This window comes from Rhinatrema bivittatum, chromosome 3 (assembly GCF_901001135.1).
Source record: "Rhinatrema bivittatum chromosome 3, aRhiBiv1.1, whole genome shotgun sequence".
NCBI classification, from domain to species: Eukaryota; Metazoa; Chordata; class Amphibia; order Gymnophiona; family Rhinatrematidae; genus Rhinatrema; species Rhinatrema bivittatum.
This window is the reverse complement of record NC_042617.1, coordinates 136999944-137026224: the sequence shown is the minus strand read 5'-3', so window position 1 is coordinate 137026224 and position 26281 is coordinate 136999944. Positions and strand designations below refer to the sequence as shown.

Here is a 26281-nt window from a genome sequence, read left to right as displayed (position 1 = left end):
TTACCTAACAACTTCCTTGCATGTCTCCTAGTCTTTGTACTTTCTGAAAAAGTTAAAAAAATAAAATATTTCTCAGGATAGATACAGCGGGCAGTGGAAGAACAAAGTTAAGAGGTAAAAGACAGGAGGGAGGGGAGATCTTGTGTTCGTTTATCTATCTGATTTTATATGTTCAGCTACCAAAAGTGGTAGATAACCAAAGACAAAGACAATTAGGTAGGCCAACTAGTCCTTATTTGCTATTATCTACTATGTTACTATGGTCACTTAAGTATTTTCTTTGCACAAAATAACTGTCCAAAAGTTCCCAAATCTTTTAGTTATGAAAAAAAAAAAAAAAAAAGGATACATATCTAGGAAAAATAATAAACCTGGCTGGACTGAAAATGCAAGAAACATTTTGTCCTTATTTACAGCTATGTCTACATTGCTCTTATTTAGCCACAGATAATTTGTAAACAATAAACCAAAAACACCCGCGACTGCCTATTTGGTCTATTTGAATAACGTTGATGAGAACTGGTTACATGGAAAAAAGCTGTTAAAAAACCCTTTATTGTTCGCCGTGGAAATGTTAAATAAAGGCTGAGAAAAATATTGGTTTTGGCGCTGTGAAAATTCCTGATTAAATGTCGATAATAACTGGCGGTAAGCCGGTAAAAGCTTTTTGTTCAGAAGTGAATATTTGAAATGAGTGATCCCCTGAAACAACAGTAGTCCTTCGGTGTGAAGTGATCTGGTGTGAATTGATTGTTACATCCCCTGATGAAACAGGAGTCTCTTGTCGGGAAGAGGAATATATTAAAAGAAAAATTGAAGGAAGTTTTTGAAGATATGATAAAGGATTACACCACTGTGGATATATAAGTGGAAATATAAAATAAAAGTATTTGGGGAAATGATTAAAGGTATTATTTTAATGTATTGTCTGTAATTTGAAATACATGAAATACGTTGTGCAATATGTTTTTGTATTGAGCATGAATGGAGAGTGAATGAGATATATGATTATATCTATTATTATGATGATGCTATTTAGAGACATCTTTTGTGTTTTGATAAAATTGTTAAAATAAAAATTTGATAAACACAATATACACAGGTTTTGTTGTTTACATATTATCTATAGTTATATTTACCTGTGCTTAGAACCCTTGATGTTTGTATACTTGACTCTTATTTAGCTACTCCATATCCTAGACAACAATCAAGAATATATCTGCTCCTTAACGTCCTTCCCAGTCTAAGACCATCATGGAGCAATTCAAGAGATTTCCTGATGAATAATTCTGTTTTTTCCATCTCTATAAACAATTCAGCCAAGTCATTTAAAATACCTTTTTTAGTTTCCATAAATTTTTCATAATTATCAGGAAAATCATCCTCAGGCTTTGATTTCTCAACAGGAGGCACAACAGCTTCACCTTCTTCTTCTTCTTCATCTTCATTAAACCACATTTCTTCATCATCTTCTAGGGCTCTTGTATCTCTGCGGAATCTATTACTACGCAATATAGATGGTACACTGTAAGAGAGTGATATGGAAAGGTCATATGTTTTGACTGATGTAAAAACTAAGATTATATAGTCTATATACGACTGATAGACTGAATGCAAAATATTCAATTGTATAATTTAAGTGAACCAAAGAGGTGGAACAGTTACCATATTTTGTGGGAAAAACAGAAAAAAAAAAGGGTAGAACATGACCACACACTATGTTTAAGTACCAGAGGAGGAGTGTGTATCTACTTCTTAAGATAAGTCCTAATACATTTAAGATACAATTCTAAGGGCCTTTAATACTTTAGAAGTTCCACAGTTGAACACAGACCATGCGGAATGTGGTCCCCCAATACGAAAGTGCTTTGCCCTAAGGCTGCATTAGGAGGGACAAATCACTCTGATCTGACAAAAAGCTTATAGTAACAGAGATGGCTTCCAAATGTAATTACAAATTATGTCAACCTATGAATGGAAGCAAATGTAGAATATAAACAGAGGTCAAAATACCAAAGATACTTAGCATCCAAGTGTGACGCTTGACATTACACTTCACAATTATTCAAAGAGATGCAGAAACATAAAAGTGTTGGTGAGCAACAAGGAGAAATTTCATCTTACCTGATTTCCCTTTTTTGAATCCTGCCATACCAGTCCAGACAAGTGGGTTATGCCTCCCTGCTAGCAGGTGGAGACAGAACCAAGTTTTCTGCGACATCACTCACAGCCCAAGAGCTAATGCAGCAGGTAAACCTTGTCAGTATACCCTTATCATAGCTACTCAACTGAACAATCAGAACAGTAAATGAACAACTATAATAATTAACTTTTTAAAAATGGGAGATACTCCAAGGCCCTCATCTATTCTCTTCCCCACCCCCCTTTGGAAAGGGAAGGCTTGAAGGAGGACAGGGACTAACAGGTCCTGCTCCCTTATATTCTCCCTACAAATAAATTACTGTAATTTCTGGATCTTTGCCAACCTAGGCTTACCTGAGAGAGACCTGGACTGGGATGGCAGAATTCAAGGAAAGCAAATCATCAGGCAAGATTCAATTTCTCCTTCCTTATCTGCCATATCACTCCAGACAAGTGGGACATACACAAGCTATCCTCATATTGAATGGGAGATGGTCCAAGCAGCTCTCAAGACCCCTGTATCAAAGGCAGTGTCTCTCCTAATCCAGACATCTAAGCAGCAATGATTAGCAAAGGAATACAAGGAGAGCAAAATTGCTTACCTTATAATAGGTGTTATCCCAGGACAGCAGGATGTAGTCCTCACATATGGGTGACATCATTGACGGAGCCCTATTGCGGGAAAACTTTGTCAAAGTTTCTAGAAACTTTTGACTGGCACTGTGAGGCCACTGAGCATGCCCAGCATACCATGATATTCTCTGCCACAGGGGTCTCTCTTCAGTCTCGTACGTAGCAATAAGCTTTAGCAAAACATAAAATAATAAAACGTATCGGACCAAACTCCGCGGGGTGGCGGGTGGGTTTCGTGAGGACTACATCCTGCTGTCCTGGGATAACACCTATTACAAGGTAAGCAATTTTGCTTTATCCCAGGACAAGCAGGATGCTAGTCCTCACATATGGGTGATTAGCAAGCTAGAGGCTTGTTGTTGAAAATGAGTCAGCCGAAGATCACAGCAGGTTGGCTGTATAAGGAGTTGGGTTTAACCTGGAAACAAGTTTTTTGAGACAGATTGTCCATAGGCTGAATCTTGTCGCCCTTCTTTGTCCAAACAGTAATAAGCTGCAAATGTGTGAAGAGAACTCCATGTTGCTGCTTTACATATGTCAAGGATTGGCACTGAACGATAATGTGCTACTGAGGTTGACATTGCTCTTACTGAATGTGCCTTTACTCGCCCTTGGAGAGGAAGGCCTGCTTTTTCATAGCAAAACTGTATGCAATCTGCTAACCAGTTGGATAGAGTATGTTTACCCACTGCTTTACCCGTTTTGTTTGGATCATAAGATACAAAGAGCTGAGTGGATTTCCTATGGACTGCAGTGCAGTCTAAGTAAAATGCTAGCGCATGCTTACAGTCCAAGGTATGTAAGGCCCGTTCTCCTTGATGAGAATGAGGCCTTGGAAAAAACGTGGGTAAAACTATGAATTGGTTCAAGTGGAATTACGTAACTACCTTTGGAAGGAATTTTGGATGTGTACGGAGAACCACTCTGTCATGTAGGAATTTCGTGTAGGGTGAGTACTTGACAAGTACTTGTAACTCACTAACCCTTCTAGCTCATGTAATGGCTACGAGGAAGATAGTCTTCCATGTGAGAAATTTAAGATCACAGGAATTCATTGGTTCAAAAGGAGAACGCATGAGTCTTGTTAAGACCAGATGAAGGTCCCATTCTGTGACTGGTGGCCGAATTGGTGGTTTAAGTTGAGTTAAACCTCTCATAAACCTACTGACAAGGGGTTATGTGGATATTGGTGCATCTCCCATCTTGTTATGGTAAGCTGAGATTGCACTTAAATGGACTCTTACAGATGATGTCTGGAGACCAGAATCTGAAAGATGGTATAAGTAGTGTAGTAGAGAAGTAGTGGGGCAGGTGAAAGGATCAATATCCTGTTGTTTGCACCACAAAGTAAACCTTTTCCATTTCAAAGAATAGTTCTTTCGTGTGGAAGGCTTACGTGAAGCTATAAGCACTTGAGATACATTGGTTGAAAGACTGAGTGGTTGTAAGATCAAGCTTTCAACATCCATGCCGTCAGGGATAGGGATTGAAGGTTGGGATGGCGCAACCGACCCTTATCCTGAGTTATGAGAGTGGGAGCTACACCCAGGCGAATGGGATCCCTGATCGAGAGGTCTAGAAGTGTGGAAAACCATACTTGTTGAGGCCAATACGGGACTATGAGTATCATGGACCCCTTGTCCTGTTGTAGCTTCACTAGAGTTTTGGTTATGAGCGGTATCGGAGGATACGTGTATAGAAGGACTGAGTTCCAAGGGCGAGCAAAGGTGTCCTTGGCTGGCTGGTTTTTCTGTTTGTATAGAGAACAGAATTTGTCCACTTTGTGATTCAGATGTGACGCAAAGAGATCTATTGTTGGTTGTCCCCAACGTTGAAATATCCTGGTCACTACTGAGGGATCCAGGGACCATTCATGTGGTTGGAACTGATGACTGAGTCGATCCGCCACTACATTGTGAATGCCTGCCAGATAGGTGACCCGGAGAAACATTGAGTGTGTCAAGGCCCAGTCCCAAATCTGTGCAGCTTCTTGACAATGGAGATACGAGCCCGTACCTCCCTGTTTGTTGATGTACCACATGGCTACTGTGTTGCCCGTTTGGATGAGAAGAGTCTTGTGTGAAAGGCAGTCCTTGAACGCATGCAGCGCATAACGTATAGCTTGGAGCTCCAGGAAATTGATTTGAAATGTTGCTTCAAGTTTTGTCCAAAGTGCCTTGGGTTTGGAAAGTGTCTATGTGAGTTCCCCAACCTAAGGTGGTTGCATCTGTAGTTAACGTCATTTGTGGGACTGGTTGCTGGAAGGGTAGGCCCTTACGCAAGTTATCTTTGTTCGCCCACCATAGCAGAGATGATCATAGCTGGTGGGTGACGAATTGGAGAATGCAGTGGTTGAATGGCTTGGATCCATTGTGATCGCAAAGTCCATTGGGTGACTCTCATGGCTAGCCTTGCCATAGGAGTGACGTGAACTGTGGAGGCCATGTGGCCTAGTAAAGTTAGAAACTGATGAGCTGTTGCTTGTGTCTTTGAGCGGAGCGAGTTTGCCAGTAGGGAAAGTGTCTCTGCCCGATAGTCGGGTAGAAAAGCCCTTGAGAGGATAGTGTTCAATTCTGCTCCTAAGAATTGAAGAGGTGATATGGAGTAAGATAGGATTTTTGATAGTTGATGAGAAATCCCATCAAATGAAGTACAGTAATTGTTTGATTGAGAGAAGCGAGAGCTCCTTGTAGAGGTTAACTTCTGATGAGCCAGTCGTCTAGATATGGAAACACATGGACACTTTGTTTGTGCAAGTGTGCTGCTATTACAGCCAGACATTTGGTGAATACTCTGGGAGCAGAGGCAAGGCCGAATGGCAATACTCTGTATTGGAAATGTTGGTGACCGACCATGAAGCGCAGATACTTGCAAGGCGACAGTTCAGTTCCTATGTAAACCGGTGCGATATGTATCCTATTCAGGAACATCGGTTTATAAAAAAAAATAAATATTGGAATGTGAGCGTGTCTTGTAGATCCAGAGAACAAAGCCAATCTGTTTGAAGAAGTGGAAGCATGATGCCTAGAGAAACCATCCTGAACTTTTCTTTCTTTAGAAATTTGTTGAGATTTCTAAGGTCTAGGGTGGGATGAAGGCCTCCGGTTTTCTTTGGAATGAGGAAATAACAGGAATAGAATCCTCTGCCCCTCTGAGGCCAGGGCACCGGGGCTCTACAGCCCTGGCTTTCAGAAGGGTGGATAATTCTACTTGTAGTTGAAGCATGTGATTTTCGCTGAGATGAAAATGACTCTGAGGAAAATCTGTGGGAATTGAGAGGAAATTGAGTTGGTATCCTCGAGATATTATGGACAGAACCCATTGGTCTGATGTTATTGGCGTCCAATTGTAAAATTTGGATATCCGGCCTCCCACTGGAAGTTCTGGCTGAGGATTGGAGAAATAGCTGAGTTCTCTGGAAGTGGTGTCAAACACCAGCAGCAGGTCCTGTCTGCAGAGCAGTTTGAGGCCTATCTGCCCTCGGCTGTCTTGGTTGCGGTCTTTGTTGAGTTCTAGAAGGCCTGGCTCGAGACGTATGGGGGGTAATACCTCCTTTGTCTGTAAAAAGGTCTTCTAGCTTCTTTTCGCTGAGGCCTACGTGCAGAGTGCGTAGAGGGATCTTGTAGAAGTGAAGAAAACTGCCTCAGTGTTTCAGTGTGCTCCTTTAGTTGAGTCACTGCATCCTGGACCTTGGATCCAAAAAGATTATCTTCCAAGCAAGGGAGATCCACTAATTTATCTTGGACCTCAGGTCTAAGATCTGAGGCCTTAAGCCATGCCCATCTTTTGGCGCTGATCCCTGATGCAGCTACCCTGGAAGCTGTTTTGAATCCATCATAGGCTGCTCGGACCTCATGTTTTCCGGCCTCCAGACCCTTGTGGATGATGGCCTGGGCTGCCTCTTGATACAGAGTTGGAAGAGATGGAACAAAATCTTGCATTTGTTTCCACAAATCTCTTTGATATTAGGTCATGTAGAGTTGGTATGAAGAGATTCGAGAGTTCAACATGGCCCCTTGATATACTTTACGACCCAGGGAATCTAAAAACCGGTGATCTTTACCTGGGGGATTCGATGAATGTGTTCTAATTCTTTTTTATCTTTTTTGTGCCGACTCCACCACTACTGAGGGGTGAGGGAGCTGCGACTTTTGTTACCCAGGAGCAGATTGTACTAAATATGTACTGTCCATTCTCTTATTGACAGCTGGAACGGATCAGGATGTTCCCACAGACGATGTTGCAATTCTAGGAGAACATCATGCACTGGTATGGCTACCACTTGTTTTGGAGGGTCGACAAATTGAAGCACCTCCAAGGTTTGATGCCTGGTATCCTGCTCTGTAACTAATTTGAAAGGAATGGTGTCAGCCATTTCCTGGACAAAAGTGGTGAAAGTAAAATCTTCTGGAGGAGATTTCTTTCGAGGATCTGGTGGGGATGGTTCAGACATAAAATCCTCAGATGAGGTTTCTGAATTTGTGTCACTCCAAGTGTCATATTCTTGGATGTGATGAGGAGTTGCCGAAGTCTTAGGTGGAGGAGGAATGCCAGAAGGTCCTGGCAATGGATCTTCAGGATATGACTCCTCAAGATGCTCTTCCCTTGGATTAGAGGGGAGAAAATCAAGTAGATCCTGATATCTTTTCATTAGTATTTGATGTAGTGCTGACTCTGGGTGTCCTGGATCCCCAGGAAGGAGTGGCACAGATGTTGAAGGCTTCGGGATCGAAGATGGGACTAGTGTCTTCGATGACCTCTTTGAAACCACCGTAGTTTTGCCTTTATTGCCGGGCATCGGCGCAATCGTGAAGATCGGTGCCGGAACCGACAGAGCCATCGACATGGTTACTGGTAAACTCGCAGTCACCGACGTTGGCATCGATGGTGGCATCGAAGTTGTCACTGGAATCGGTTTTGACCCCGGCATCGGGATTGTGGTGACGTCACCGGCATCATCGCCGGCATCGGCAAGGTCGCTGGAATTTGTTCTTTCAAGGCCTGCATCACCGCCTGCTTGATGAACATGGACAATTCCTGTGATACAGCTGGGATGGATGGTGGCGGTGGAGGAGTGGATGATACCTCATGCGATGGTTGTATGGGTTCCATCGATGTCATAGGCCCTGACTGTGGTGGTGTTTCCTTGTGTTTCTGCTGCTTTGCGTTCGGTTCTCCTGGGGAATGAGTTAACGTAGGTGTCGGGGCATGTCGGTGCGGATGCTTATGTTTAGGCCTTTGTTCGATTACCGACCTTATCGACGCCGTCGACGGTGTTGGCGATGCCTGATCACCCGATCCCTCCAGATGACGTTTTTTGAGCAAAACGTTTTTGGTGACTCCTGCTGGGGACGATTTCGTCGACGAAGGAGAGGGAAGGAGTTGGAGGTGAAAAAGGTGCTCCATTTTCTCTTGTCTAAGCTTCCTGCCCTTTGGAGTCATTTCTGCACACTGTTGGCAGGATGACATGTTTTTTCGCCTAAGCAGAAAACACACTCAAGGTGTGGGTCTGTGATAGACATAGTCCAATTGCAATTCGGACATTTTTTAAAGCCTGAAGCCATGTTTTCACCGACAGCCGTCGATGAAAACAGGGGAAAATTTTCTGAGAGAAAAAAAGTTCTTACTTACAGGAAAAACGATACCGATTTCTCACCGTCCGGTGGAAAAAGAGAGAGAGAAAGATCCCTTATGGGAGAGATTTGAAAATGATGATTTTTTAAGTCAGTGATGTGTGAGTAAAAACTCACAGGGCTCCTATCTCCGCGATGCTTACAGCAGCGCGAAAAAAACAAAGACTGAAGAGAGACCCCTGTGGCAGAGAATATCATGGCATACTGGGCATGCTCAGTGGCCTCACAGTGCCAGTCAAAAGTTTCTAGAAACTTTGACAGAAAGTTTTCCCGCAATAGGGCTCCGTCAATGATGTCACCCATATGTGAGGACTAGCATCCTGCTTGTCCTGGGATAAAACTAAGTATCTCTTTACAAATATCCTTTGGAGATGTGCCCTAGATTCAGCCTAGACAGCCACCTGAGCTCTTAGCCTTTCTAGAACTGGTAGCGCCTGGCCAATATATGCTGCATCAATAGCTTCGTTAATTCATCTTGTAGGAGACTTAGAAGCCACCTTGCCCTTACAAGGCCTGCTATACAGGACAAACCATCTGTCCAACTTCCAAAAGGAAATTGACACTCTCTCAAAATAGTTATATATGCATCCAATTTATGACGACTTCTATTCTCACCCTTATATTCTTTCAATCTAAATGTCAGTAAGGAAATTGCTGGGTATGGTGAAAGCATAAGACAACTTAGGCAAGGAGAAAGGCACAGAGTTGCTTACCTGTAACAGGTGTTCTCCCAGAACAGCAGGATGTTAGTCCTCACATGTGGGTGACGTCACTGGATGGAGCCCTGTCACGGAAAATCTTTCTGTCAAAGTTTCTAGAAAGCTTTGACTGACACTGGCATACTGAGTGCACTGAGCATGCCCAGCATGCCATTATCCCTGTGTCCACAGTGGTCTCCCTTCAGTCTCGTTTGTAGCAAAAAGTGCGAGCGAAAAATAAAATAAAACGTATGCGGCCCCAACTACGCGGGGTGGCGGGTGGATTCCGTGAGGACTAACATCCTGCTGTCCTGGGAGAACACCTGTTACAGGTAAGCAACTCTTTCTCCCAGGACAAGCAGGATGGTAGTCCTCACATGTGGGTGATTAGCAAGCTACAGGCTGATTCGTATTACACCAGGCCAATAGCAGATAACCTGTGCACAGGCACAATAATTGGGGTACTATTGGCAATGAGGCAGCCTGATGTCACAGCAGGTGGTTGTAGAAGGAGTTGGGGAGTATAGTAGAAGGAAGCATTCCAAGACAGATTGGCCAAGGCAGTCTTGATAGACTTCCATATGTAAACAGTAGGGGGCTGCGAATGTGTGAAGAGAGTTACAAATCGCAGCCTAGGAAATGTCAGCAACTGGTACTGAACGATATTGTGGTACTGATGTTGTCATGTTCGTTAGAGAATGTGCCTTCATAGCAGAACTTGATACAGTCTGCTAGTCAGTTGGAGAGAATTTGTTTGTCCACTGGAACTCGCAGCTTGACTTTGTCAAAGAAGAAAAGAGCTGGGTATGTTGTCTATGGAGTGCAGTGCAGTCTAGATAGAATGCAAGTGCACGCTTAAGGTCCAAGGTGTGGAAAATCCTCTCGCCCTGGTGAGAGAGAGGGGCCTTGGGAAAAATAGGCAGAGCATATTCTAAGTAAGGTGAGAAGCTGCATCTACCTTAAGAAGAATATGAGGGTGAGTACAGAGGATCACTTGGTCACAGTGAAACCTAGTGTCGGGTGAGTATGCAACAATGCATGCAACTCACAGACCCTTTTAGCAGAAGTGATGGCTACAAGGGGAAGGATTTCCCATGGTAGAATGTTAAAGTTATAGGAATGCAAAGGCTCCCACGGGAAATGCATGAGTCTTGTAAGCACTACATGTAAGTCCTATTCTGCAACCAGTGATCATAGAGGAGGCTTAATCTGTAGAGAAGTAATGATAAGCTGACTCATAAGGGGTTGAGCCGTTAATCAGGCATCCCCTACTCCAAGGTGGTACGGTGAAAATGGAACTGAGGAGTAAGAACATAAGAAATTGCCATGCTGGGTCAGACCAAGGGTCCATCAAGCCCAGCATCCTGTTTCCAACAGAGGCCAAACCAGGCCACAAGAACCTGTCAATTACCCAAACACCAAGAAGATCCCATGCTACTGATGCAATCAATAGCAGTGGCTATTCCCTAAGTAAACTTGATCAATAGCAGTTAATGGACTTCTCTTCCAAGAACTTATCCAAACCTTTTTTGAACCCAGCTACACTAACTGCACTAACCACATCCTCTGGCAACAAATTCCAGAGCTTTATTGTGCGTTGAGTGAAAAAGAATTTTCTCCAATTAGTCTTAAATGTGCTACTTGCTAACTTCAAGGAATGCCCCCAGTCCTTCTATTATTCGAAAGTGTAAATAACCGAGTCACATCTACTCATTCAAGACCTCTCATGATCTTAAAGACCTCTATCATATCCCCCCTCAGCCGTCTCTTCTCCAAGCTGAAAAGCCCCAACCTCTTCAGCCTTTCCTCATAGGGGAGCTGTTCCATCCCCTTTATCATTTTGGTTGCCCTTCTCTGTACCTTCTCCATTGCAACTATATCTTTTTTGAGATACGGCGACCAGAGTACCCGTGCAGTGGATATCTGGGGACTAGAATCCAAGGGGTATGCTAGATAGCCTAAGAGATGAAGTGGTGGAGAAAAAAAGGGCTAATAACTTTTTATGCACATCATCTGGTAAATCGTGTCCATTTGGAATGGTAAGATTTACATGTGGAAGGCTGTCATGAAGGTACTAGTGCCTGAGAACAGTGAGTCTGTGTTATGCGACTGACCTGTGGGCAGGCGAATTGGTTACTGGAGTGAGAGGTTGAGAAGTATGGGGAACATACTTATCAAGGCCAGGACATGGTTATGAGAATCATTGGAAACACCTGTCCTGCTGTAGCATCACCAGAGTTTTGGTTATGTGCGGTATCGGAAGAGACACATATAGGAGGCCTTTGTTGCAGGGCGAGCAAAGGCGTCCCTGGTAATGCACTTCAATGCATGTGTAAGGTGTAGAATCTATCCATTCTGTGGTTTGATTCAGACGCAGAGGTCAAAATTGGTTGACCTTAGCAAGAGAAGATTTTGCTCGCTACACATGGATTCAGAGACCATTCGTGAGGATGGAGACAACTATGGAGATGGTCTGTCAGAGCGTTCGGTATGCCTATCAGATAAGAGGGCCGTAGATGCATGGAGTGAGCAAGGGCCCAGGGCTAGAGCTGCACAGCCTCCTGGCACAGCAGATAAGAGGCTGTGCGTGTTTGTGTGTTGGAAAACCACATTGCCACTAAACTGTCTGTATGCACAAAGGCTTGTGTGAAGGCATAAAAAGCAGAACGCATGGCTAGTAGCTCCAGGAAGTTTATGTAAAATTGTTCATGGAACTGAGTAGAAACATTTTGGGTTTGGAGGGTGTTGATACGAGCTCCTCAATCCAAAATGGATGCAACCATGGCCAACATCATCGGAGGATTTGGTACTGGACCGGTGATATGGATCAGGAACGAAAGCAGTTGAACTGCTTAGAACCACTGAAATTTGAAAATCCACTGAATCTTACTCATAGCTAGACTGGCCATATGAGTGACGTGGATAGTAAAACCCCTATGGCCCAGCAAGGAAAGAATTGATGGGCTGAGGGTATGTTGCATGCGCGCAGAGATGTGGAGAATTTGACAGGATGCCTGCGAGGTTGCTGGGCAGGAAATCCTTTGCGACTATAGTGCCCCGAACTGCTCCATATGAGATTTATGGTAGGTGATCAGAAATCCCAGGAAAATTTAAAAGATTTATAGTGAGTCCCAGAGAATTTAGCTTGTTGCTCGGATTGACTTCTTATTAGGCAGTCGTACAAGCAAGGAAAAGCGTGAATGCAGTTATTCTATGTAGATAAGCAGCAGTCACTGCTAGGCATTTGGTGAAATACACAAGTAGTCGAATCTAGCTCGAATAGTGAACTTGGTATTGAAAATGTTGTTGACTCACTATGAAGCACACAAAGACCAGAGGATAGCGGCAACTCACTTATTGTAGTAAGGGAAGCATGGTGCTGAGAGACACGATTCTGAACTTTTCTTTTTGAAGAAAAATGTTGAGATTACTGAGATGCAGGATGGGCGGAGATCGCCTGCTTTCCGTTGAAAGGAGGAAATAGCGGGATTAAAATCCTCCGCCTTGTCGCACCCAGGGAACGGTGCCCTGAGCCCTGGTGCTCAGTTGGATGGCCGCTCTGTTGCCTGGCAAGATTGAAGAAACTAGGAGCCTGTCCGAACGTTGGTCTAAGGCGAGAGGATGAGTGGTAAAAGGTCTTTCTAGTGTCTCTTCCTGCTGTGCAAGAAACGTAGAGAGCTGTTGCAGGTCTCGCGGTGGGCTTGCCATTGAAGCACTGTCTTGCTGGACCTTTTGCATGGCAGATCAGCTAGTATATCCTGGACTTCAGGCTGCAAATCAGAGGCAGGAAGCCAGGCAGGAAGCCAGAGTCCAGTTACTGGCAATGGGAGGACGTCTCGAAGCAATCCCGTGTTGCTGGCAGAGAGGTTCCCTTGGTGTTGTGTCAAACATGGCTGGTAAATAGCAATATGTGACACCCATATGGTTCTTGGAAGATGTGACGACCTAGAACCTTTCGAGAATATCTGGCTTATTTTAGTGACCAGGTCTCGATGGGACTGGTGCTGAAGCGGAAGTAAGTGCCCATCGCCCTTCATGGCAGAGGCTCAGAAGGATGAGTTGGTGGCGACTTAGGCTGTCGTTGATAGGTGTCGCAAGGAGGTGGTGCCACGCAGGTGCGAATATCGATGGCTCCGGTGTTAGGTTTCGGGAGGCATCGAGGACAGCCTGAAGGACGAAAACGTCCGACTCAACTCTATAAGCTGGTATGGTAGCGCAGCTACAGAGGAGGCAGGCTAGGCATTACTGGAGCTTCCACATTATTTTGTGATGGCTCAGTACCTGGCACCGATGTCAGTGGGGAATGACTCGGCGCCTCGGGTACAGAGGAGCATAGGACTCGTGTAGCCAGGCCCACTTCGCAACTGGCTCAATGGACATTGATGACGTGCGGTATAAGTGCCCGCACCACATTCGGTACTGGCTGTATCCCTCAGCGCTCGGCCCGGTCATTCTCCAGCACCAAGTAAGATGATTCCTTCGGTGCTCAGTCCTGTCTTTCCCCAGCGCCAAGAAAGATTCCCTTGCTATGTCAGATGGCAATTTGTGACGGACTGTCACCGTGCCAGTACTGCTCCTGGTACTGTTCATCGCCCAAGAAGTACATGGTGCTCTGGTTTAGAACACAGAGTATGGAGCGTTTATTGTTTAGTCGAGGGTATTGATTAGATGCTTCGGTAGGAGCGATGGTATCGATGGCGGCATTGAAGGCGGCATCGAGGGCATTGGCAAAGGCATCAATGGCATCGCAGAAGCACAGATAACATCAACGGAGGGATCAATGGAATCTGTGGCATCGATGAAATGGATGGCCATCGATGGCATGGGTAAGATCAACATGGGCATCGACAACACCGACCTGGGCATAGACGGCATCCTTGGAATCGACATGGCATCGATGGCATCAATGTGGGCATTGGAGGCATGGACGGGGGCATCGATGCTATCAAAAAAGGCATCGACGGTATGGGGTATCGAAGGAATCGATAGAGGCCCCGATGGAATCGATGAGGGTATCTATGGCATCGACAGCAGTCCTGGTGGCAACGGTAACAATGACGTCCCTATCCCTCTAGTCCTGAAGAACCCGGAGGAGGATCGCAGGAAGGACACTCACAGGTATTGTGGGGCTGACTAAGGATGAAAACATAGGGAGAGAGAAGGCCGCAGTTCGGTTGGGTAAGCTGGGGGAAACAGTTAGTGAGGTGACAGAAACCGACCGAAACACAGGGCATAGTACTCACCAAGCGTCGATGAAATGTACGTGAAGGGAGACCCATGAAGGGAAAATTTTTTTGTGAAGTAAAACTTCAAGTGTTTCCGTGGGAAAAGTTGTGAGAAATTTTTCACAGAGTTCCTGAAAGTGATGCTAACTGCCGCGTGGAAAAAAGAAGACTGAAGGGAGACCCCTGTGGACACAGGGATAATGGCATGCTGGGCATGCTCAGTGTACTCAGTGTGCCAGTGTCAGTCAAAGCTTTCTAGAAACTTTGACAGAAACGTTTTCCGTGACAGGGCTCCATCCAGTGACGTCACCCACATGTGAGGACTACCATCCTGCTTGTCCTGGGAGAATACTACTTTTTCCCCCTATAAAAATCAACAGTATGTATTCCTGCAAGACAGGAATTTTTTGCTGGAGGGTGTGGTAAAAGATATTAATGTAGCTGAGTTTTAAAAAAAATCTGCAACTCCGAGATGCTTCTTGCTGAATAGATTGCCATCAGAAATATACTAGTCACAAACAAATAAATGGGCGTTGCCTGTCTGATAGCTTCAAAGGGAGCTCCTACTACAGCCCTCTGCACAAGGCTGAGATCCTAAGATGGGACCACTGTATGAAAACAGATGTCTGAAATGTTTTACATCCTTCAAATAGCAATCTAGAAGTGCTGCTACCGAAGATCCTTGAATACTTCCTCTAACATAAGGGCACCACTCGAACCTTCAGATAATGGAAAGGCAGCCTTTTTATGAAGCCATTTTGTAGGAAAGGTGCTTGTTTCTGACACAAAGCATCAAACATCCTCCAGACACACACACATGCTAAAGTGGACAATTTCCTAGCCCTCAACATGGTCTTAATCACCAGCGTCAGCAGACCTCTGACATAAGTCCTTTTCAATGGCAAACCTTAAACAAGAATTGAGCTGGATATTCCATAAAGAATAGGCCCTGCCCATCAGAAGCCATAGATGTTCCTCTACTCTAAGGTGCATCAGATCAGCACACCATAGTCTTCCTGCCTACCCAATCCAGGGTTAGATTAACCAAGGACAGATCTTTTATTCTTAGTGCTCTTCTGAGTGGCCATTAAGGAAACACAGAGGAGGTATTCTTCCAGCCAAGGTTGAATTATAAGAACACAAGATTTGCCATGATGGGTCAAATCAAAGGTCCATCAAGCCTGTTTCCAACAGTTGCCAATCCAGGTCACAAGTACCTGGCAAGATCCCAAAAGGTTGACAGATTCCATGCTGCTTATCCTAGGGATAAGCAGTGGATTTCCCCAAGTCCACCTTAATAATGCTTTGTGGACTTTTCTTCCAGAAACTTGTTTAAACCTTTTTTAAACTCAGATATACTAACAGCTTTTACCACAACTTCCAGCAATGAATTCCAGAATTTAATTATGCATTGAGTAAAAAAAAAGATGATCTATTTCCCTTAAATGTATTATTTATTTAATTTAACAGTTTTATATACCGACCTTCATAGTAAATAACCATATCGGATCGGTTTACATTTAACAAGTGGTATAACTGGAGTAACAATTCAAGTGAACGAAGATAACCATAGGTGGGAATAAGTCAAAGTTACAATCAACAGGGGAGGACAACTTGGAAGCTTGCAACAAGCTGGAAGGAAGATAAGGCAGGAAGAAATTATAACGTATTACAACGTATTACCAAAGAGCATACGGGTTAAAGCTTAAAAAGGTGCTTTAACCTGGAAGTTTAACCTAGAAGTTTCAGAGTCCATTGTTCATGAGTATAATGCCAGGCTGGGTTAGATTGAAGGACAACTAGTGAAAGACTGGTGGATCGGTGAAGGCTTGGTGAAAGAGCCAGGTTTTAAGTCTTTTTCTGAAAGTTAAAAGGCATGGCTCTAATCTGAGATTTGATGGGATGCTATCCCAGATAGATGGGCCTGCTATCGAAAAAGCTCTGTCTTTGGTCATAGAGAGGCGTGCGGCTTTAATGGGGGGATATTTCAGAGTGCCTTTGTGAATATCTCTAGTAGGTCTGTTAGAGGAGTGGAGTTTGAATGGGATTTCCAGGTCGAGTTGAAGTTGATGATGGATGGTTTTGTGGATTAAGGTGATTGATTTGTATAGAATCCTGAAATTCACTGGTAGCCAATGTAAGTTCTTGAGGATGGGTGAGATGTGTTCGCTGCGGCTTGTACTGGTCAACAATCTCGCTGCCGCATTTTGTATCATCTGCAGTGGTTTGGTCGTGGATTTGGGGAGGCCTAGGAAAAGGGCACTACAGTAGTCTATTTTGGCGAATAGAAGCGCTTGGAGAACTGTCCTGAAGTCGTGGAAGAATAAGAGTGGTTTCAGTCGTTTTAAAACCTGAAGTCTGTAGAAGCAGTCTTTGGAGGTTGTATTGACCATTTTCTTTAGGTTTAATCGATTGTCTAGAATTGCCCCAAGGTCTCTAACCTGCTTACAGGCAATGAGAGAATTGAGTGGTGATGGAGGGGAGATATTGTTTTCATTTGATGAGATGTGGAGAAGTTCTGTCTTTGAGGCGTTGAGTACCAAGTTTAAGCTGTTGAGTAGGTTAGTGATGGATAGAAGGCATTTATTCCAATGGGTGAGCGCTTTTGAGATTGATTCAGTTATTACCTAGTATTACCTAGTAACTTCATTGTGTGTCCACTACTTTTTAAACTTTTTTTTATACACTTTCCAACAATTTTACAAGAAAACATTCTTGATCAGAAAAGGAAGAGAGGAAAAATTTACAAAATACAATCAAAAGAAAAGAAATACAAACTTTCTTCTGTTCCAAAAGTCTACAATAAGAGATCCAATAACACTATTTCAAGGAAACCCAAACGGGAATAATAAAAAGAAAAGGAAAAGCAGAATTAGTACAGCAAGTTATAAAAAAAATGAGGGTACAATCTTATACAGGAGGGATAGGCAGAGCGACCTCGGTTCCCTCAGATTGCAAGAACAGTTTATCATTAACAATGCCAATTGAGAAGGAACCTGGGGGGGGGGGGGGGGACGACATAGGAAAGGCCTTTAAACTTTACAAGACATTTACATGGAAATTTTAAACCAAAAAATGTTCCAATTTGTAGGACTCCAGGTCGCATCACAAAAAATTGTTTCTTCCTTTTCTGCATGTCTGGAAACATCAGGATATACCCTAACTCGAAGATGAAACAAAGATTCGGAACTGTGCCTAAAGTATAATCTTAAGACCCAGTCACTCTCAGGTTCCAACACAAAAGTGACTAGCATTGTGACTGCTTCCACAAGGGCACTGTCCGAAGTTTCCAGAAATTTTGAAGTATCCATACCTTGAGAACCCACTTGATCTTCTTTATTTCTCTTAAAGGGTGGTAGGTAATATGATTTAGATCGAAGACCAGATGCAACATGAGTGTCCATTGGGCCTGAAACAGATGGCTCTGATGAGACTGCAGGGTAAGTTCTCTCCTTTGCCCTGCGTTTACAGGCAGTATGCAGAATTTCTAAAAGAGCTAATGATCCAACACAAGAGGAAACAAACTGAGCTCACACAGCCTGTTCTGCCACATCCATCTTGGATCTCTCACTTTTTGTACATTTTGAAAGCGTAAACAACTGATTTAAATTATCCCAATATTGACTGGGTAAAAGTAACATCAGGACTTGCTAGAGACAAAGTTCCTGGATGTAATAAATGACTGCTTCATGGAGCAATTGGTTCAGGAACCAACAAGAGAGGGAGCTATTTTAGATTTAATTCTTAGTGGAACGCAAGATTTGGTGAGAGAAGTAACGGTGGTGGGACCACTTGGCAACAGTGATTATAACATGATCAAATTTAAACTAATAACTGGAAGGGGGACAATAAGTAAATCTGCAGCTCTAACAATAAATTTAAAAAAGGGAAACTTTGATAAAATGAGGAAAATAGTTAGAAAAAAAGTGAAAGGTGCAGCTGCAAAGGTTAAAAGTGTTCAACAGGCTTGGACATTGTTTAAAAATACAATCCTAGAGGCGCAGTCCATATGTATTCCGCGCATTAAGAAAGGTGGAAGGAAGGCAAAACGATTACTGTCATGGTTAAAAGGTGAGGTGAAAGTGGCTATTTTAGCCAAAAAAAATCCTTCAAAAATTGGAAGAAGGATCCATCTGAAGAAAATAGGATAAAATATAAGCTTTGTCAAGGTAAGTGTAAAACATTGATAAGACAGGCGAAGAGAGAATTTGAAATGAAGTTGGCCATAGAGGCAAAAACTCATAATAAAACCTTTTTTAAATATATCCAAAGCAAGAAACCTGTGAGGGAGTCGGTTGGACCATTAGATGACAGAAGGGTTAAAGGGGCTCTTAGGGAAGATAAGGCCATTGCAGAAAGACTAAATGAATTCTTTGCCTCCGTGTTTACTAATGAGGATGTTGGGAGATACCAGTTCCAGAGATGGTTCTCAGGGGTGATGAGTCACATGAACTGAACGAAATCACTGTGAACCTGGAAGATGTAGTAGGCCAGATTGACAAACTAAAGAGTAGCAAATCACCTGGACTGGATGGTATGCATCCTAGGGTTCTGAAGGAACTAAAAAATGAAATTTCTGAGCTATTAGTTAAAATTTGTAACCTATCATTAAAATCATCCATTGTACCTGAAGACTGGAGGGTGGCCAATGTAACCCCAATATTTAAAAAAGGCTCCAGGGGCGATCCGGGTAACTATAGACCAGTGAGCCTGACTTCAGTGCCGGGAAAAATAGTGGAAACTATTCTCAAGATCAAAATCGTAGAGCATATAGAAAGACATGATTTAATGGGACACAGTCAACATGGATTTACCCAAGGGAAGTCTTGCCTAACAAATCTGCTTCATTTTTTTGAAGGGGTTAATAAACATGTGGATAAAGGTGAACCAGTAGATGTAGTGTATTTGGATTTTCAGAAGGCGTTTGACAAAGTCCCTCATGAGAGGCTTCTAAGAAAACTAAAAAGTCATGGGATAGGAGGCGATGTCCTTTCATGGATTACAAACTGGTTAAAAGACAGGAAACAGACAGGATTAAATGGTCAATTTTCTCAGTGGAAAGGGGTAAACAGTGGAGTGCCTCAGGGATCTGTACTTGGACCGGTGCTTTTCAATATATATATAAATGATCTGGAAAGGAATACGAGTGAGGTTATCAAATTTGCGGATGATACAAAATTATTCAGAGTAGTTAAATCACAAGCAGACTGTGATACATTACAGGAGGACCTTGCAAGACTGGAAGATTGGGCATCCAAATGGCAGATGAAATTTAATGTGGACAAGTGCAAGGTGTTGCATATAGGGAAAAATAACCCTTGCTGTAGTTACACGATGTTAGGTTCCATATTAGGAGCTACCACTCAGGAAAAAATCTAGGCATCATAGTGGATAATACTTTAAAATCGTTGGCTCAGTGTGCTGCAGCAGTCAAAAAAGCAAATAGAATGTTAGGAATTATTAGGAAGGGAATAGTTACTAGAACGGAAAATGTCATAATGCCTCTGTATCGCTCCATGGTGAGACCGCACCTTGAATACTGTGTACAATTCTGGTCGCCGCATCTCAAAAAAGATATAGTTGCGATGGAGAAGGTACAGAGAAGGGCAACCAAAATGATAAAGGGGATGGAACATCTCCCCTATGAGGAAAGGCTGAAGAGGTTAGGGCTGTTCAGCTTGGAGAAGAGACGGCTGAGGGGGGATATGATAGAGGTCTTTAAGATCATGAGAGGTCTTGAACGAGTAGATGTGACTCGGTTATTTACACTTTCGAATAATAGAAGGACTAGGGGGCATTCCATGAAGTTAGCAAGTAGCACATTTAAGACTAATCGGAGAAAATTCTTTTTCACTCAACGCACAATAAAGCTCTGGAATTTGTTGCCAGAGCATATGGTTAGTGCAGTTAGTGTAGCTGGGTTCAAAAAAGGTTTGGATAAGTTCTTGGAGGAGAAGTCCATTAATGGCTATTAATCAATTATACTTAGGGAATAGCCACTGCTATTAATTGCATCAGGAGCATGGGTTCTTCTAAGTGTTTGGGTAATTGCCAGGTTCTTGTGGCCTGGTTTTGGCATCTGTTGGAAACAGGATGCTGGGCTTGATGGACCCTTGGTCTGACCCAGCACAATTTCTTATGTTTTGCATCTACCGTTCCACTCCACTCATTTTATAGACTATTATATCTTCCTTCAGTCCTAATCTCTTTAGCCTTTCCTCATAGGGGAATAGTTCCATCCCCTTTATCATTTTGGTCAGCCTTCACTGTGCCTTTCTAATTTCACTATATCTGTTTTAGATGCGGTGACAAGAACTGCACACAATACTCAAGGTGCAACTGCACTATGGAGCAATACAGAGCTATTTATTTATTTATTTAAAAACTTTTCTATACCGTCGTTTAGTAGTATACCATCACAACGGTTTACAGATAGGCACATAAGTAAGTCTGGTTAGGATTATAAATTAGCTAGTAGGTGCCAATAAAGTTTCGGTTACATGAATCAAATAATATACGCTATTTGGATTGTGGATTGGAAATTCCATTTATATGAATAATAGGATATCCATATGAGAATACTGTACTCTTAAATTAATCTTTAGGTATGAGCAAAAATAATAAATAATAAAGGAGGGATAACTGCTATTTGTTGACTTTTAACAGTCTGCCGGAGTTCTCTTTCTTGTCCGCTAGTATTCCTTACTCCCCACTCTCATTGTGAAAGGCTTTTTTGAAGAGCCATGTTTTTAAACTTTTTTTTTAAAGAGTTTTAGATCTTTCATTAGTCTTATTTCAAGTGGAAGTGTGTTCCATAATATTGGACCGGCTAGGGATTGTGCTCTCTCTCTTACTTGCGTCAGTTTTGCTGTCTTTACAGAGGGAATGGTTAGTAGAGCTTTATTGGCTGATCTTAGATTTCTCTGGGGGACATGTAGTCGTAGTGCAGTGTTTAGCCAGTCAGTATTTTCCTCATAGATTAGTTTGTGGATTGTGCATAGTGTTTTAAATTGCACTCTTTGTTCAATTGGCAGCCAGTGTAATTCAGCGAGTGTTTGAGTGATGTGATCTCTTCTGCTTTTTCCAGTTAGAATTCTGGCTGCAGAGTTCTGTAGGATTTGTAGTGGTCTTAGTGTTGTATATGGTAATCCAAGGAAGAGTGTGTTACAATAGTCTGTGCTTGCGAATATAAGTGCTTGAAGAATGGTTCTAAAGTTCGCTTGGATTAATAGGGGTTTTAGCCTTCTAAGCACCATAAGTTTGGCATAACCTTCCCTAACTTTCACCGATATGTGTTGCTTAAGATTGAGTTCATTGTCAATTATTACACCTAGGTTTCTGGCTTTTTCGTTTAGTTCCACTATCTGATCCTTTTTAAGTTTGATGGGATTCTGTATTAATTCAGTGGTTTTTCTTTCAAGGTGCATGAATTCTGTCTTTTCAATATTAATTACCAGTTCCATTTGGCTTAATAGTTGTTTTATTATATCTAGATACAACATTGCTAAGTTTAGTGTTTTTTCAATTGTTTCCTCTACTGGTAGGATTAGCTGAATGTCATCAGCGTATATGTAATGTATGATACCTCTAGTCCTGCCAAGAGGTGGCATAGAGGCAGCATGTAGATATTAAATAGAGTTGCCGAAAGTGCTGACCCCTGTGGGACCCCAGTCATTAGCTTGATTTTGTCTGATATTGTGTTTTTTATCTGTACCTGAAAAAATCTATTGTGTAGGTAGGAGCGGAACCACTCAATTGTTTTGTTTTGTAGTCCTATTTCTTCAAGCCTTTTTATTAGTATGGTGTGATTTACTGCGTCAAATGCTGCTGACAGGTCTAGTAATATCATAATGTAGTGTTTTCACCTGTCAAACCCCCGTAATACATTATCTGTTAGTGAGATTAGTAATGTTTCAGTGCTATAGTGTTTTCTGAAGCCGTATTGAGCTATTATGATATTCTCAGTTTTCCTCTCTATTCCTTTCCTAATGATTCCCAGCATTCTATTTATTTTCTTGGGCACTGCCTCACACTGAGCAGAGGATTTCAACATATTCACAATGATGTACAGATCTTTTTATTGGGTGGTGACTGCAAATGTGGAATCTTGCATAGTGTAGCTATAACTTGGGTTCCACAGAGTATCTATTCCCTTAGAAATGTATTTTCTATGACTGAAAAACCTCCTTGATTTGGAATTCAGTCTTGTTGCCATGACATCCACCTTGCAGGGTTCTTATTGGTAACTAAATGGAAGGCCATCTTACTCAATTCCCATCCCCTTGGGTCCAAAGAATGCTAGCCGAGGAAATTTGGTTAAATGCTATCCTTTCTGGCTATGTGACAGCACTGCCAAGTATCTTTCTACCTGTTACATAACAGCCCTCTTTCGGGTGACCAAGACAGTTTTGATCCCCCCCATTTTCTGTTCTCATATGCTACAGCTTTTATACTGTCTGGTAAGATTGACTGCTGCTCCCTAAATTAGTGGGAGGAAGATTAGATTAGCTAGGTGAAAGGCTCCGATTTTCAACCTGCTGATGGACCAGTTTGCTTTCTGTTTTAACCACAGACCTGGTTGTGTCAATGAGCCATCTCCAGCCTCTTGGGCTGATATCCATTGTCACTATTGCCCATGTTGGGATCTCCAGATTAATTCCTTTCCTCAAGTTATCCTTGTCAAGCCACTACCACAGACTCTTCTTGCCCAGTTTCAGAATTGGTAAGCACATCTAGACACAGACACTGGGGACCATTTTGATAGAAGGGAGTTCTGAAGAGATCATGTGTGCTCTTGCCCAAGGGACCAGATTCTAGGGGTTGCCACAATGTATCCCAAGACTTGAAGATGTTCCCTTGAAGTGTGGGACTTCAATGACAACAATCCTCTTAATAAGAGGTATATTTTGCAAATTCTCTCTTTCTTGTGTTAAGAAAACTTTCCCCATAGCAGAGTCAAATTTCACTCCTAGATCCTCCAAAGCCTGAGCAAGATTTGATTTATTCTTTAAGAAAGTCAGCAAATGTTGCTTACCTGTAACAGGTGTTCTCACAGGACAGCAGGATGTTAGTCCTCATAAATGGGTGACGTCAGTGGACGAAGCCCAGTTACGGAAAACTTTTCTGTCAAAGTTTCTATGAAGCTTTGACTAACACTGGCACACTGAGCATGCTCAGCCTGCAATTATCCCTGTGACCACAGGTGTCTCTCCCCTCAGTCTCGTCTTATAGCAAAAAGCGCAAGCGAAACTAAAATAATAAAACGTATGTAGACCCAACTCCGCGGTGTGCGAGTGGGTTTCATGAGGACTAACATCCTGCTGTCCTGTGAAAACACCTGTTACAGGTAAGCAACATTTGCTTTCTCACAGGACAAGCAGGATGGTAGTCCTCACATAGGGGTGAGTACCGAGCTGAGGATGCCAGAGAGTGCACCAAATGCACCCAAAGACGTGCAAAAGGCACAACGACTGAGGTGGAATTTGGTAAGGAGGGCATCCTGAAACCCTTAACGTGTTGGTGGAAGGATGTCGGGTAGTTAAACTGAAAAGAAGATGAGTAGACGGACTGGCCAAACATGGAAGCATGCCGGCCAGTCTTATCTAAGCATTTGGAGGATGTCTGGGGAGCAGAATCTGAGTGAGTAAGAGAAAAGAGTGGCATCGAAAAAAAGGGGGTAATACCCTTTTGTATGCACCAGTTGGTAAATCATGCCATTTTGAATGGTAAGATTTATGTGTGGAAGGTTTTTGTGACGCTACCAGTACCTGAGAACATCAGTGAGTCCATGATATGAGACTGACCTGTGAGAAGGCGAATTGGTTACTGGCGTGATAGACTGAGAAGTATGGGAAAGCATATTGGACTCGGCCAGGACATGGGTCTGAGAAACAGTGAACCCTGTCCCGGTGCAGCATAATAAGAGTGCTGGCTATGAGAGGCATCGAAAGAGACACATATAAGAGGCCTTTGTTGCAGCAAAGGCGTCCATGGGAACGCATTCAAGATATGTATAGGGAGTAGAATCTGTCCATCGTATGGTTCGATTCAGATGCAGAAGGCAAGGTCGGTTGACCTCAGCGCTAGAAGATTTTTCTTGCTACACATGTAGTCCGAGACCATCCGAAAGGATGGAAACCTATATGGAGAAGGTCTGCTAGTGCGTTCAGTAAGTCTGTTAGATAAGTGGCCCAGGGATGCATGGAGAGAGCAAGGGTCAAGGGTAGAGCTGCGCAGATTCCTAGCAGAGCAGCTAAGAGGTTGTGCGTGCTTGTGTGTTGGAAATACCACATTGTCACTATGCTGTCTGACTGTATGCACAAAGGTTTGTTGCAGAGGCAGTATTGTAAGGCATAAAGGCATGAGTCATGGCTCGAAGCTCCAGGAATTTGATGTGAAACTCTGCATGGAGCGGAATAGACGCATATTGGGTTGAGAAGATGTTAGTTCAAACTCTGCAACCCTGAGTAAATGCGAGCATGAGCAGGACCAGCCTAGGTTTTGGTTCTAGATCTGCAATATGGATCAGGGACGAAAGCGGTTAAACAGCTTAGATCCACCGATAATTGAAATTTCACTGAATCTTACTCATAGCAAATCTGGACCTATGAGTAACGTGCATGATGAAAAAATCCCGTGGCCCAGCAATGAAAGAATTGAGGGGCTGAGGATATGTTGTATGTGTACAGAGACATATAGGAATTTGTCAGAATGTCTGTGTGGTTGTTGGACAGGAAGTTCATTGTGAGACTGTGGTGTCCAGAAGTGTTCTATATGGGATTTATGGTAGTTAACAGCAATCCCAGCCAGTAGATTTATAGTGAGTCGTGAAGAAGATAGAGCTCCTTGCTTGAATTGACTACTGTTATGCAGCTGTCCATGCAAGGAAAAGCGTGAATGAGGTTTTACTCCATAGAGAAACAGCAGTCACTGCTAGTGATTTCATGAAATACCCAAGTTGCCGAAGCTGGAGCAACCGGCAGAGCTTGGGATTGTAATATTGTTGACTCACCATGAAGCACATAGAAAGATTAGAGGAGAGAGGCAACTTACTTACTGTGGTATGGAAGTATGGTGATGAGAGACACCATTTTACCTGCCCCTTCTGAAGAAAGTTGATATTTCTGAGGTCCAGGATGGGCGGAGAGTAACTACTTTCTGTTGAAAAAAGAAAAGTGAGATTAAAACTCCCCCCCCCCCCCCCCCGCGCGTTTTGTAGCGTCCGGGGGACTGTACCCTGAACCTTGGTACCAAGTGGGGTAGCTGCTCTGATATCCAGCAAGTTGAGAGACCAGGAGGTGTCCAACTGGTGGGGCTGATGTAATCTGGATATCATGTAATCTCCAACGGGAGCTTGAGCAGTAAAAGTTTTACCCGCATTTCTGTGTGCTGTACAAGAAAACGATGAGACCTGTCGCCAGGCCTTGAGGTGGATTTACAATTGAGGCAGTGTTTGCTGGATCTTGTGTTTAGCAGATCAGCGAATGCATCTGGGATTTCAGTCCTTAATTAGGAACCAGAAGCCAGAGTATTAATCAGTACAGAGTCCCGTTGCTGACAACGGGAGGATGTCCTGATGCAATCCCAAATGATTGGTAGAGAGGTTTTCTTGGTATTGTGTCCGACATAGCTGGCAATAGCGATGTGATACTAATACAGTTCTTGGAAGACAAGACAACCTAGAACCTTTCGAACCATATGGCCCGATTTAGAGAACAGGTCTCAATGGGATTGTCGCTGAAGCGGGATTAGAGTACTTACCATCCTTCGTGGATCGCAGAAGGACGAGCTGGTGAAGATAGACGGCTCCGTGAATTTCAGGAGGCATCGAGGGACAGCCTGAAGGACGTAAACGTCCGACTCAACTCTGTAACCTGGCATGGTAGTGCAGGTACAGAGGAGACAGGCTGAGTGTGTCTGGCGCTACCACAGTAATTTATGGAGGGTCAGA

General features: G+C 43.1%; 1 protein-coding gene across 7 annotated transcripts in view; it reads right to left on the bottom strand.

Annotated features, from left to right (window-relative positions):
- Positions 1–26281, bottom strand: part of PPP4R3B (protein phosphatase 4 regulatory subunit 3B) — a 287048-nt gene that overhangs the window by 24500 nt on the left and 236267 nt on the right. For all 7 annotated transcript variants that reach the window (XM_029593745.1, XM_029593747.1, XM_029593743.1 and 4 more), the window contains one exon: positions 1338–1525. In XM_029593745.1, coding sequence (XP_029449605.1) covers positions 1338–1525 — 188 coding nt within the window. The remainder of the gene's footprint in view (positions 1–1337; positions 1526–26281) is intronic.